The 14,958-nt window shown below is 45.4% G+C and overlaps 1 protein-coding gene across 1 annotated transcript in view; it reads left to right on the top strand.

The window, feature by feature from the left end:
* LOC128348212 (oxidoreductase HTATIP2-like) overlaps positions 1-13,095 on the top strand; it is a 43,004-nt gene extending 29,909 nt beyond the window's left edge. The window contains exon 6 of the mRNA XM_053303944.1: positions 11,640-13,095. Coding sequence (XP_053159919.1) covers positions 11,640-11,865 — 226 coding nt within the window. The 3' untranslated portion in view covers positions 11,866-13,095. The remainder of the gene's footprint in view (positions 1-11,639) is intronic.
* The last annotated feature ends 1,863 nt before the right edge of the window (positions 13,096-14,958 follow it).

The following is a 14,958-nucleotide window of genomic DNA, read 5'->3' on the forward strand; positions in this document are numbered from 1 at the left end:
AGCTGCGAGGGAGGTATAGCCTATCGACATCACTGCGGGGGTGCAGAGCATGATTGATGGTCATGATTTTCCTGGTCTTACGATCTAGCGTCTCTAGCTCTGCCTGGGTCCAGTCTATTATTCCTGCAGTGTATCTGATAACAGGTATAGCCCAGGTGTTTATGGCTTGTATGGTGTTCCCCCCATTGAGTTTGGACTTGAGGATTTTTCTAACTCTCCTGATGTATTCACTTCCAATTTTTCTTTTAACTTCAGTGTGTGCGATGTTATCAGCCTGGAGAATGCCCAAGTATTTGTAACATTCTTTCTCTTCCAGGTTCTTGATCTTGCTTCCATTGGGCAGTTCTATTCCTTCTGTTTTTGTTATTTTTCCTCTTTTCATTATTAATGCAGCACACTTGTCTAGTCCAAACTCCATTGCTATATTGCTACTGAATACGCAGACAGTGTTTAGCAGTGATTCGATTTCTGACTGGGACTTTCCATACAACTTCAGATCGTCCATGTACAGCAGATGGTTGATTTTACTGGATGTTTTAGATGTTTGGTATCTGAGGCCTGTTTTGTTTAGTATTCGTGAAAGTGGTTCATTGCTTTTTTTATAAATATCTGAATGTTTTTGCTGACACCAGTTGTTTCTAAACATTTTAGTATCCATGTGTGAGGCAATGAATCGAAGGCTTTCTTGTAGTCAATCCATGCAACACTTAGATTTGTTTTTCTTCTCTTGCAGTTTTCTAAAATCATTTTGTCAATCAGCAGCTGGTCTTTTGTGCCTCTGGTGTTCAGGCAATTTCCTTTCTGTTCAACTGGAAGCTGTTTGTTAGTTAATAAGTGTTGCATCACTTCATCTGCTATTACAATATTCCAGTTAATAATTTGAACATGGTTGGCAGGCAGGTTATCAGTCTATAATTACTTGGAACTGCACCTTTTGCTGGGTCTTTCATGATGAGATGAGTTTTCCCAGTTGTTAGCCATTGTTCAATATCACCGCCTTTCATAATGTGATTGAACTGTTTTGATAGTTGTTTATGAAGGCTTGTTAGGTGTTTAAGCCAAAAGCCATGCAGTTCATCGTCTCCTGGCGCAGTCCAATTTTTAATTTTCTTTGCTCTTTCACTTATTAATCCTGGTGTTATTATTAGATCTTGCATTTCTTGGTTACATTTTTTGACCTCTTTCATCCAGCCTGCTTTTTTATTATAATCTATTGGATTGTCCCATAATTTTCCCCAGAATTGCACTGTTTCTTCTTTCTTTGGTGTTTCTACGTTTCTTGCAGTTTCTCCTTCTATGCTTTGGTAGAAACGTCTCTAATTCGACTGGAATTGGAGATTCTGCCTGTGTTGTGTAATTCTGGCTTCATATCTGCTAATCTTCTTTGACACTGCTGTTATTTGCTGCTTTATTATTTCCAGGACTTCTCTAATTTTCCTTGAATCTAGGTGGTATTTTTGGATTAGATACTGTTTGGTGTTTTCATTCTTCAGCTTCTTGTCTTTCATATCTTTCAATTTACTAGCATCTGATGTAAGCCTGGAGATTTTATTTTCTAATCAAATCTTCCATTTAGGTGATGTACTGCTTTCTTTTTTTACAGGTCCACTGATCTTATATCCGAGCTCTTGTGTTATTGCTGCTGCACTGTACATTAGTTGGTTTGTTTCTTGCAAATTCTTGGTTGTTATTTCTGCAAGTGCAGCATTGACGTCTTTTAATGCCTGAGCAAGTTGTTTTTTGGCAACTGTTTTTAGAGGTGGAAGTCGAATCCTGGTGGTTGTTTGGTTCATGTGCTCAGTTATTTTTTGCTTTAGTTCTTGTTGCTTTTTTGTTAAACGGCATTTGGGTTTTTGAGGTGAAGGCAAAGGGGAGGTTGCCTGGTTTTGATTTTGAAACAGTTCAGCAACAGTGGCATCCTCGATTTCCAACACCTCCTCCACCTGCGCCTGAATAACTTCTTCAATTGGTGATAATTCTTCTTCCATATCTTGAGCCTGTGTTGCTCTATGCAGTTCTTCCAGCTCAGTTCCTGTGAATACTTTATTTCTTATTATGAATCTTCTCTGGTCTGCTAGACTTTGTTCTGTGATTTCTGTATCTGGATGCTTCTCTTTCCAAATTTGGTACATTCTTTTTAAATAACCTCTTCTAGTTGGACTAGACTTGTAATAGCAGATCATTATTTCCTTGTTGGCATTTTTTGTATTTTTTGTATTTTATTTTATTTTTGGTTAAGCGATGTTTCTTCCAGTAACTTTGCTGTCTCCAGCCCTGGTTGCTCAACTGAAGATCCTGAGTCCTGTTGCCCATTTGCCACCAGATGTCCAGGGACTATAGCATCTGGTGCAGTCCTTGTTGACCCGGGCGACGACCGATCCGGTATAGATTTATTAAAGTTACGTCTCACCATATTGTTGATGGGAGAGGCACTCTTTGTCTGGCTCCTCTGGTGAGACCTGTCCAGTATGGTTGGACCTCTGGCATAGCTCTCACCTTCATCAGAGCACACAAGCCCCACAATCACGCCAAGGTAGTGCCTCACTACCTCACTACATTATTATTATTATTATTATTATTATTTATTAAAACTTTAATACCGCCCTTCCAAAAGGCTCAGGGTGCAGGGCATGCTGGAGCTTCTGGTGTCCGCGTGGCCCCCAAACTCCCCAGCCGGCTCCGTGACGGAGCCGGCAGTCGTGTGGGCAGCCGGTCCGACCACCCAGAGCAGACTGTCTGCTCATGTGCGGGGAGAGCGGGTCTAAGCCCGCTCTACCTGCTCACTATTCCCAGGCAGCTCCCACTGATCGTGGGAACCGCCTCTCTAACTTTGCTTTCATATTGATAAAATAGTTTATACTTCCCCCGACTTCTCAAGTTCAGTCAAGTGTTATATAGTGAGGTTATTCACACACGTAAGCAAAACCAGAGTAAGGGAGCCCAGTCCAGGGTAAGGGAGCCCAGTCCAGTTTTCGGTCCGACCCCAGCAGCTCCACAGCAGCAAACCCACCTAAATAGCCACCCTACTAAACGAGATTAAGGGAGCAAGGGCTTTTCTTGATCTTGTGCCATTTCTTGATCTTGTGGCAGCTTTGGCTACTTGCAGCCACGCCTGCCACACTGCGGGGAGCCTGGGGAGGGGGATCTCCATTATGCACCATACATTTGAACAGTGCATCCTAGTAGTTCTGGGAACTGGGGTGACACATCCTGGCCCCCGGACCTCCCCGCTGCCTGGGCACACAGGGAATTGTCTGGGCACACAGGAAGTGCATCCAGCAATGCAAGTGGGATCGTCTGCGGAGAGGGTAAGTTTAACCTGCTCTCCCCGCACCCCGCTCTGGAGTCCTTCTCCATAATCATGAGAAGAGGCTCAGAGAGTGAGTAAATGGATGAGCTTTATTATGGTCGATGACCAACTGTTAGTAATACATCAAATAGTGTTATGTAATGTTTCTAATCCTCAATAAGCATCAAGAATGAAGAACAGGGAACAAGAAATTATTCTGGTTTAATTACTCCACAGTAAAAAGGGTGTGATCAAAAGGCTTCTAGGATCCTTTTTTTATCTAGAGGAGATCAGGCTTGTGGGAGGTTATGACATAATCCACACCCACACTGTGAGGCAGATGGGCCTCACTGCCTGCTTTCAGCTGGCATGTTGCTGCTTGCTACAGCAGGCAATGGACATCCAGGATCAGCAGCAGCAGTCTTGCTGGCCTGGCTGGCTGTCTCTCTTGAACTAACACCTGAACACACTGGAAAAATGAACACGTGTGTGTGTGAGAGAGAGAGCCAGCCAGCCAGCCAGCCAGCATAGCTAGAGGGACTGCTGCCACCAATCTGGATGTCCACTGCCTGCCTTCAACTGGCATGTCGCATATCCAGGATCAGCAGCAGCAGTCTTGCTGGCCATGGCTGTCTCTCTTGAACTAACACCTGAACACTCTGGAAAAATGAACATGTGTGTGAGTGGTCATTAAGGTTACTGGTGCAAAAGATCAATGCCATCTGGAGCTGGATCTCCAACATCCCTTCTCATTATCTGTCCCACCAATTCACAACTCCCATCTTCTCATGAAAATCTAGAACTGATCTCTGGGTAGTGGCTTGGACAATCCATCTACTACCATCTCTTCAGTTTGGCAGTATGTCAACTTGACTATCCCCTTCTCTTTTGCATCTCGAACATAGTGGTGCTTTGTGACAATGTGCTTTGTACGAGACTTTACTTTCTCCATCTGTGAGAGCTGAATACAACTTTGGTTGTCTTCAAACATCTCAGTAGGCTTTGGTTCTTCCATCCCAAACTCCAGCAGTAACTTGTGTATCCACACAGCTTCCTTGCATGATTCAGTGGCTGATATGTACTCTGCTTCTGTGGTTGAGAGCGCAACAAGTGACTGCTTCTGACTAGTCCAACTTACGACTCCGTCTCCATAGAACAACAGGTGTCCACTGGTGTACTTGCAATCAGCTTTGTCTTCAGTCCCATCTGTGTCCATGTATCTCACTAGTCTGGGTCTGGGATTGCTGCTTGCTAGATTCTCTAATGCATAGTGTTCAGAATCCTTCCAGTATCTCCCCAGCCTTTTCACTGCAGTTCAGTTATACTTGGTTGGTGCACTTACTTTTCTGTTCAGGATTCCCACTGCTATCTGGCCTGGTCACTGTAGCTATATAAAGAAGCTTGCCAATTTCTTTTCTGTATTGGTTGTTGGTTGATAAAGGGTCACTATCTCCATCTTGCTTCAGGAAATTTGTATACATTGGTGTACAGTTCTGACTTCATTGGCATCTGTCAGCCCCAGGCATTCTAGAAGATCCTTTATTTTCTGTTTCTGGTTGAGAAAGTATGATCCATCCCCTTCTCTTTCTATTTGAATGCGAAGGTAATAGGAGATGCTCCTGGGTTCCTTCACCTCTATTTCCTTGTCCAGGTGCTGTACAACCTCGTGGCTGTCTTGCTTTTCCTCATTTGCAAGCCGCCCGTCTGCTACCTGGTCGCAACTGGTCCGCCATTTTCTTCAGCCAGCAGCCACCACCACCACCGCTGCCATTTTCTTCCCTCCCACCCATGGCTATCCAGCAGCTCTCCGAACTTTCGCGAGAGCTGTCACGCATGGGATTAGCCATAGGTACGTCTTAGAGAATTAAATATATAGAAGATGGTGTCTTTTCTATTGCTTTGGTTAGCAATCTGTTCTGCAAATAATTGGCAGTCATCACTGCTTTCCTCCCAGACCTATTTGCCAGACCTGCATCTTATAGCATGCATCTGGCCATTTCTAGTAAAGCCCCCCATTTGCAGGCTCTCAGCCTCCCCAGAGAGTGTGTCTGGCTTGGTCACCTTCCTCCCTTCTCACAATTCAGGCCCAATGGTCCTGGTGCTGGTCCTTGCAGAGCCAGCGTCCACAGGCTCTCAGCTTACCCCAAAAGCGTAACACCGACCCCTCCTTTTCATGCATCAGATCCACTGGCCCAGCTCAGGTCTCTGCTAAATTATTCAAAACAAACTGTGTTGGCTGGATGTCAGTCATGACATTGAAACTAATTCTTTGAAACTAATAACTAATTCTTTGAAACTAATAACAGTTGTAGTTTAGGAGCATGTGAAGTTGCCTTTCACCAAAGCAGGCCATCTAGCTCAGCTTTATCTGCACAGACTGGCAACTACTTCTTCCAGGGCACAGGCAGAGTGTCTCTCTCAGTCTTATTTTAACAGCACTCACATGTAGTCTCTCATCCAAATGCAAACCAGGACACACCCTACTTAGCAAAGGGGACAATTCAAGCTTCCTACCACAAGGCCAGCTCTCTTCCTACATTATATTCTGCTTTGCATCCAGGGAGCCCAGAGCAGTGCACATAGGTATGGTTAGCCTCACAACAACCCTGCGATACAGGTTAGCAGAGAGACTCTGCCCCAGTCACCCAGTGAGCTCTATGGCTGCATGGGGATTTGAACTCGGGTTTTCCCAGGCCTAGTCCAACACTCTGACCACTATGTGCAATGATGAAGAGCGCGGGGCTGGACTTCAGAAAAAGCAGGCCCTGCCCCCCGACCTCAGAAACATAGGAAATCAGGAAGCTAGCATAAACTGGCAACTCTCCAATGTTTTAGGCAAGAGTCTTTCCCAGCCCTACCTGGAGCTACTTCCAGGGAATGAACCCAGACACCCTGCATGCAAAGTAGATGCTCTTCACTGAGCTACAGCACCATCCCCTGTACCTTGGAGACTACTTTAAGCCGCCAGGTCAGTAATTGTTTGCAGTGAGTGGCATCCATCTTCCAATGTTACAGCCTTACTAGAGGATGCCACAGATTGAACTTAAGGGGTCTCAGGCACTGGACCCCGTGTCCTGCCTACTTTCGTTCCTGTTGCCTGCTCAGGGTTCATGGTGGGCAATACCTCCGCTCATACCCCCGACCAAGCCACCACATGCTGCCCCAGTGCCTGGTAAACCTGTAGGCTGCCCTATGCTGGCCAGGGCATGCAGCCCGTTGCACAAAAAAGGGAGGATTGCCCAGGCAGAACCTCCCCCCATGACACCTGAAGTGTTTAATTAAAACCCATTGGGATACTCTGCCAGCCCACAAAGAAATCTAACTGGCCTCCGCCTGAGGCAAAATGGGGCTAGCCCTGTGCTGGGCCGGGACCAGATCCCGCCACCTCCCAAGCACCTCCAAACTGCAATGAGTGGGGGGGACCCCAGCCACCAAAAAGACTCCTTGCTGCTCCCAGGGCGCCCACAGGACGGGCCACCAACCCCAAGTGTACATGTGACACCCACACTGCTCAGGAAGGCCACCACCCAGATCACTGCCATGTCAGAGCTCCAAGCACAGGCTTTGCTTGCAAAGCTGAGCAGGCACACACACGTCTGTACTCGCTGAGTAAGGACTGAGGGAGAAATGCCAAACAACTATTAGTATTGTAGGCCATAAGTCCCACCCCCTCCACATGCGGAGCCAATTGTCTCCGATCCCTGCCTCATGCTCCTTGTGCATGGGGCTTGGTCAAAGCCACGCTGCCCAATTGGGCAGCAAGTGGCTGGATTCTTCCAGATTTATTACTGACCAGTGTAACATACTCTTTAAACTTCTGAAACACTTCTCCTTCGGAGTATAAGCATAAGCAAATCCTGTAAAATCATCAATAAATGTATGTAGCAATTGCCACCTGTGCTTTGTTCCAATGGACCACAAAGATCACTATGAATCAACTCAATGGGGCACTGTGACATTTTCTCCTCTCTCTTATGATAGGTAGGCTTCACAGCTTTAGTCCGAATGCAGTGGTCACATCTGGATGCAGCCTCTCTGCATGGCTGTACTTTAAAGTATTTAATTCCCCCTTCTCAAGCTCATGAATCACTTTAACATCATGATGAGCAAGGCAGCGGTGCCAAAATAGGTCACATGACTTGTGATTGCACCTTGTTGCTAGACTTGCTCTTTCATGTACAGGTGAAACTCGGAAAATTAGAATATCGTGCAAAAGTCCATTAATTTCAGTAATGCAAATTAAAAGGTGAAACTGATATATGAGACAGACGCATTATATGCAAAGCGAGATGTCAAGCCTTAATTTGTTATAATTATGATGATCATGGCGTACAGCTCATGAAAACCCCAAATCCACAATCCCAGAAAATTAGAATATTACATGGAACCAAGAAGACAAGGATTGTAGAATAGAACAATATCGGACCTCTGAAAAGTATAAGCATGCATATGTATTCAGTACTTGGTTTGGGCCCCTTTTGCAGCAATTACTGCCTCAATGCAGCGTGGCATGGATGCTATCAGCCTGTGGCACTGATGAGGTGTTATGGAAGACCAGGATGCTTCATTAGTGGCCTTCAGCAATTCTGCATTGTTTGGTCTCATGTCTCTCATCCTTCTCTTGGCAATGCCCCATAGATTCTCTATGGGGTCAGGTCAGGCGAGTTTGCCTGCCAATCAAGCACAGTACACTGTATACTTTTCAGAGGTCCAATATTGTTCTATTCTTCAATCCTTGTCTTCTTGGTTCCATGTAATATTCTAATTTTCTGAGATTGTGGATTTGGGGTTTTCATGAGCTGTACGCCATGATCATCACAATTATAACAAATTAAGGCTTGACTTATCTCGCTTTGCATATAATGCGTCTGTCTCATATATCAGTTTCACCTTTTAATTTGCATTACTGAAATTAATGGACTTTTGCACGATATTCTAATTTTCCGAGTTTCACCTGTATAGAGCCCAATTCAAACAACCCACTCTCTCAAGTTGTAGCCATAATCAAATCACCTCCATTTGTAATATAACAATGCTTGTCTTTGGATTCAACCCTGCATCTTTTTTCCAACTCCATATTTCACAGAAATCAAATTATCATCTAATGATCCTTAATAGTAATAGCCACACATTGTCCATCTTACTATGCTTACAGTGCACTTTTGCAACACCTCTCCCCTGAGCAGAAAGAGCCTACCATCTGCGAGATTAATGGGACTTCATAATCCTTGTCCAATTCTAGTTCAATATCTTTCAAAAGATTCTGCGTTGCTCCAGAATCTATGCAAAATACATTTTAATTGGTTTAAATCATAGTATTATAACTTTTAAGCTTGGGTCTGCCCTTTATGTGCTTCTTTTTATGAGAATCTCCTCCTAGTATGGAATTCTGATGGCTTGTAACATCGGGAATCTTAACTCTCTTTGTCATTTCTTTTGTCTTGTCTCTGTTAGCAGCAGCTTTCCTCGACTTAGAAGAGCAATTAGCATACAAATGGTTTTTGCCTTTACACTGAAAGCACCTTTTATTTGTGCTGCCTGACTGGGACACTGTATGATCTGCAGGAGCAGAAGGCATTTCTTGCTTTCTACAAAAATGTTCAACCAAGTGCCCAGAGATATGTTTTAAATTTATACATGCATCTGATACGTCAGTTGCCATTCTCAAGGTTTAATAACTTTCAGGCAATGAGTTTAGAATGAATCCCACAATTGCAGCCTTACTGAGGATTGTCTTTAAGCTGTTTTGCCAGATCCTGGATTTGGCTTATCTCTTCAGTAGGATTTTGTCTCTCATTTAGCTTTAAGTTGCAGAGCTTTTGAATGAGAAAAACTGTATCACTGGGGCTCTTGCGATTATAAGCGCATCCAGCCTTTCTCAAACTTCACTGGCCAATTCCACGCCCATAAAATGAGTATATAATTATATACTTACATGCATCCCAAGGATTCCAATAGTTTTCTTATTTTGAGAATTCCAAAGCTTTCTTGCATCCACTTCTTGCTCACCAGGTCTCTGTGTGTCCTCCAGAACATTTTTGAGTCCTTGGCTCATCAGATAGCATTTTATCTGAAACTAGTGATTTTAAGCCCGTTAAATTAACGGGCGCTAGTAGAGGACTTGGGGAGTGCTTGAGTGCTTGTGTCACTGTATGTGTGTGTTGTTTTCGGGCCAGGCACTGTTCAAATTGCCTTAATTGATTTTCAGTTTTGCAATTAAGTAAGTCCTCCCAGCTGCCCGATTTCTCCGTTCCTCTCCCCAAACGATTTAAGGCCAAAATGCCCCCAAAAATTGCTGCCGCCGCCGCCCGACCGCCCACCCTCCCACCCTCCCAGCTGGCCAAGTACTCCATCCCCGCTCCCCCACACACACATTGCCGCCACTGCCCGATTACTCCTTACCCGGTAAGGAGTCCCTCCCAGCTGCCCTATTACTCCTGACCCGGTAAGGAGTACCTATTGTCTATAGGAGAGAGGAGCTCCCAAACAGAGCTCCTCTCTATCCAAAGCCTCTCTTCGAATTGGTGTTTTGGTTGCAAAGGATGCCTATTGCATCCTTGCGTCCATAACAGCAGTTCGAGCTGAGGCTTTGCAAAGAGAGGAGCTCTGTTTGCGAGCTCCTGTCTCCTATTGAGAATAGGGACTCCTTACCGGGTAAGGAGTAATCGGGCAGCTGGGAGGGTGGTCGGTTGGCGTTGGCGGCCACGGGGGCTTTTTGGGGGGGCCATTTAGGCCCTTAATCATGTGGGGGGAGTGGGGAAGGAGGAATTGTCCAGCTGGGAGGGTGGGTGGTCGGTTGGTGGCGGCGGCCGCAGCGGCAATTTTTTGGGCCATTTAGACCCTTAATCATGTGGGGGGGAGCGGGGAAGGAGGAATCAGGCGGCCGCGGCAGCACGTGAATGGGCCGTTCGGGCCAACATGGCCGCCCGTGTCTGGGCGGCCATATTTTTTGCCACAATTTTTTGGGGCCTTTTAGGCCTTTAATCATGGGGGAGGAGCGGGGAAGGAGGAATCGGCCGGCCGTGGCAGCCACGGCAGCACTTGCATGGCCAACATGGCCGCCCATCTCTGGGCGGCCGTGTCTTTTTGGGCCGATCTGGGCATGCGCTCCACACATGCCCAGAACAGCTCAAAAAGACACGGGCAGCATGGCCACATGCTTAAGGGTTTTATGGTATAGGATTACCAGTCACTGTAGTTTGAGCCATCCAGCTTGGGAATGCTGAGGATAATCTGGCTGGAATCCTTGCTTTCTCTTTGTTACTATTGCTGTGCCTTTATCAATCCTGAGAACAGTTTTGAGTCCAAAAAACCCTGTTAGGGGCTGGGCCGTAACCCTGTTCGGGGTAATTACTTATATAGCAGAGTATTTCAGGAGCTAACTCATTCCCAAACAGAAGTTAACAAAGTCTCAGGGGCAATCGCTTGTAAGTGAAAAGCATGGAGATTAACTTAAGGTTGTACTGATCTACTTTATTCAGAAGTAAATGATGATAGGAAAGACCTATATCGAACTGCTGGCTACATGGTGGTTAGAGAGAGACCTATAGAAGCATAGTTCTAAGAGAGAGAGCTAGAAGCATTCTGGGAAGAGGGGGAAGGAGAGGGAGAGGGAGGAGTAGGAGGAAGTCATCACTCCCCGGAAGTTCTTGAGTACATTCTATCCATAGAGGGTCACAGAGGTAGAAATAAACAGGAAATGGACCCTGACTGACTATCTCTGCTGCCAATGCCCCTAGTGGTTATTGGGGTTACTGCTGCAAAAGGTTGATGCCATCTGGAGCTGAATCTCCAACATTTTTGTGCTTTGTCTGCTCCTGAAATGAAGGAGACAAAACATAAAGGTTTGCTAAAAGACAGACAGACAGATCAGCAGGAGAACGGTGCTGAAGAACTGGAGAACAGCGCTGAATGCTGCAGTGAAGAATAGAGGCAGCAATCAGTGTAGGTTTCCACCCAAAAATGAATCTGGTGGCTGGGGATGTGGCGAGTGACGTTTGCAGTGGGCAGTGTCATGACCTGGCTGATACGGGGAGGGGCTAGCAAGGCAGTGATGCCAGCTTTGCTTAACACAAAACACCAAGCTGCCCCTGAGGACATGGCACACAGTTCCTGAAAGACTTCCAACCTCTGAGATATGGTCTCGCCTCCACTGTCTCCTCCACCTCATCTACCCAAATCCACCCACTCTGTGTTGTCTTTCTCCATGATAGCTTGACCCTAATCTGAAATATCTCAACTGTGGCGTATCATCCATGCAGTTGGCATTTTGAGCAGTTAAGACACCCCCACAAAACTGATAGAAAACTGACTCTTTTTCCATATCTCCTGTTTTTATCTCTTTCTATAGAGTGCTGTTGTGTGATCGTCAGGAATCTCGGCCTGTTGAGTGGATGGCCAGGAAAGTCCTAGGAGCGGTAGCATACTTCTCCCCTATGCTATCTGTACGTTATGCTATCTCTACAGCAACTGTGGCCCGAGCAATGGCAAACAATGTAGTGATTCCAGGAAGTGAAGGCCAGAAGGTGGAGGTGCTGGAAAATGCAGCCATACATGCCCTAGGGCAGACAAAATAGTTGGGAGGATTCGTAGATGACCTAAGGGTGAAGGGTGCCTAACTCCAAGGCCAAGTGCATGCTATTTTTCCTTTCCCCCAGAGTTTTCCCCTGAAGTAGTGAGGTCTTGCCTATTACCTTGTAGCCATTCCTGTGGCTTTCTCCATTGTCCCCATGACAAGCAAGCAAACTTCCACATCTCCTGTGGGTTCTGTTTTGAATACGGTTACTTGTTTCCAAAAGAGCCAGTATTCAAGAACTGACCGTGGTAGAGTGATCTGAAAACATTGGGCAGATCTCCAGGGGGAGAATAAGCTGGTTGTGGGATAACTCTTCATGGCAGATCTATACCCTCATGAACGTTTTTTCCTGTCATGCAGTAAAACAAGTTACCAAAGTGCCTGTTTGCTTGTTGGTTGGAAGAACAAATCATCTCCCCCCTAAGTTTTCTGGCTTTTCAGTCATAAGACCCAACTACACATATCTTCAAAGATGGGTGTGCAGCAATTATATCTAAAATGGGGGGGGGCATGATTTAGCACATTAAAGATTGGCAGGGAGCATTCTGACCAGTGTAACCCATCCTCCAAATTCCTCTCCCCACCCCTGCCACAGTTACATCCCAAGCTGGGAGAAAGTACCTGAAGAAGAGGCTAAGAACAGGAAAACCAGTGATGAGGAGGGCTCAGTACCTCATCACCACCCACACGCCCCTTTGCTGTTTAAATCCCACCCAGGTTGCTTTACACATGATTAGTGAAAAACTCTGAAGACAGATTAGGCCAAAGACTATGTCCTGTTTGGTGATGTTAGAATGCCCATCATCTCTCTCTATACCAATGAACATTGTAACACTCTTCTTCACATCTACTAGGTACTTCATTGTTATGTATATCTGTAGCTGGTACCTGCCATTCCCATTTTCTGAAGACAGATTAGGCCAAAGACAATATACTGTTAGGTGAAGCTAGAACGCCCATCATCCCTCTCTATACCAATGTACATCTGACTTATGGATCAAAATGTGGAAATCTGACATGTGGGTTGCAGATCACCTTCCACTTTTGCACAGAAATGTTAAAAACATTTAATATAATATAATAAATATTATTTATAATATTTTTAGAACATAGTATTAAAATATTAGGAGGGAAGGATAAAATATTAGGAGGGAAGAATCTGTCATATTGTGTTTTAGCATTGTTTTATTGACGTATTGTGTATATTTGTTACTACCATTTCTGCTGGCCAATGGCCGTAATAAAACTGATGAGGAGGAGGAGGGAGGGTTTGTATATATGGGTGTATTTTCTTTTTAAAAATTATATATTATGAATTGTAGTTGTATTGAAATACCAAAAAAAAGTGTTTAAAAAATGAATGCAGGCAGGACTGGCCTATGCACTAGGTGGACCTAGGCAGTGGCCTAGGGTGCCAAATCTTGGTGGGTGCGGGTGTGGGCACCACCACCCGCTACAATGAATAGCTGTGGTGGCTCATAGTGTAGCTGCTGCAGGGGTGGTGGTGAGGAAACAGATTGTATTATACAGAAAAGAACTCCAAATATAAACAATCAAAATATATAGATAGATTGGATCATGTGATCCCACAATTTAATCAGCTATAAATATTAAACGTCATTTCATCAATATCAAGATACTGATCCCAGTTGCTTTAAAAAACTATCTAATAAACACACACTAAAAACACACATAACAGCTGTATATAAATATATAAACAGTCTCTTTAAAAGTCCAGAAATTCCATTTAAAGATGTATCTTGATCTATATAGTCAAAGTCTATACATGGACCTTACTCAGGTCCCATGTATCTGTCCCAAATTTCCATTGTGCTGTGCCACCAAGTGTTGGAAGATGTGGTCAATGTTCTTTTATACTGGGGCACAATCTATATGAAGGTAGTAACTTCTCTGATGAAAATATGTTTAATGCTTCTTGGAGCTACACCAGACACGTTTCAGCACCTTTGCTTTCTTCAGTGGTATAATATAGAGAACTAGTGTTTGTAAGCCCGTTGGATAACGGGCGCTAGTGGAGCTGTGCGCTCCGGACCCCCGCCACCATTCCCCCTCCCGCCACCCACCACTGCCCGCGGCTCCGGCCAGGCCCGCCACCCACCACCGCCCGCGGCTCCGGCCGGGCCCGCTACCTACCGCCGCCCGCGGCTCCCGCCGGGCCCACAGGTGCCCGGGCCCACCACCGCATTGAGCTTCCCCCGCCGCCTTGTCCGGCGGCCATGTTGGGTGGCCAGAGGCGGCCGCCCCAAAGAAGCCAGGTATGCGGCGGCAGGGCCAGGCCTCGGCCATGGCTCCGCTGCGCCTCGGCCAGTGTCCCCTGCCGCCGCTTACCCGGCTTCTTCCGGGCGGCCGCTTCTGGCCACCCAACATGGCCTCCGGGTGCCGGCGTTCGTGGCTGCCTTGCTCTGTTCTGGGCATGCACTTTGCGCATGCCCAGAACAGGCCAGGCACGAACGCATGCTTGGTGTCCGTCCACGGACGGACACCAAGCGTTTTATTAGAGAGGATTCTTTAATACAATCTACACAATAAAAAGATGTTCTTTTTTAAAAAACCCACTTTCACTATGGTATGGTTCTCAGTAGGGATGTGCACGGAAGCAGCGATGGCCAGTTCAAAGGCAGGGAGAGTTACCTTTGAGGAGCAGAGAGCATGCTCCTACCCCCACCCCTTTGTTGAATTCCCCCCACCGGTGTTGTGTTTAAAAATGGACCTGCAGGGCGGCAGAGTACCTCCTTGCCACCCCAGTGCACATCGGACTGGAAGTGTCCAGTGTGCATGCAACAGATGCTTGGCTAAATATCATAGCCTCTTGGGAAACCTCCTGATATGTGAACTGATTAAGATGAACGAAATGTCAACAGCACAAATAATTTTAATGTTATTTTATTTTATTTATTGAATTTCTCTACCACCGAATATAGAAATCTCTAGGCGGTGTACAGATTAAAACATAGTAGAAAATATAAAACATCTAAAATTCATATTTAATAGATAAAATATTAAAATTCATATTTAACAGATTAAAATCACAGATAACACGTTAAAATTTAAAATTTAAATTTCCGTTAAAAGC

Source organism: Hemicordylus capensis, chromosome 2 (genome assembly GCF_027244095.1).
Source record: "Hemicordylus capensis ecotype Gifberg chromosome 2, rHemCap1.1.pri, whole genome shotgun sequence".
Lineage (NCBI taxonomy): Eukaryota > Metazoa > Chordata > Lepidosauria > Squamata > Cordylidae > Hemicordylus > Hemicordylus capensis.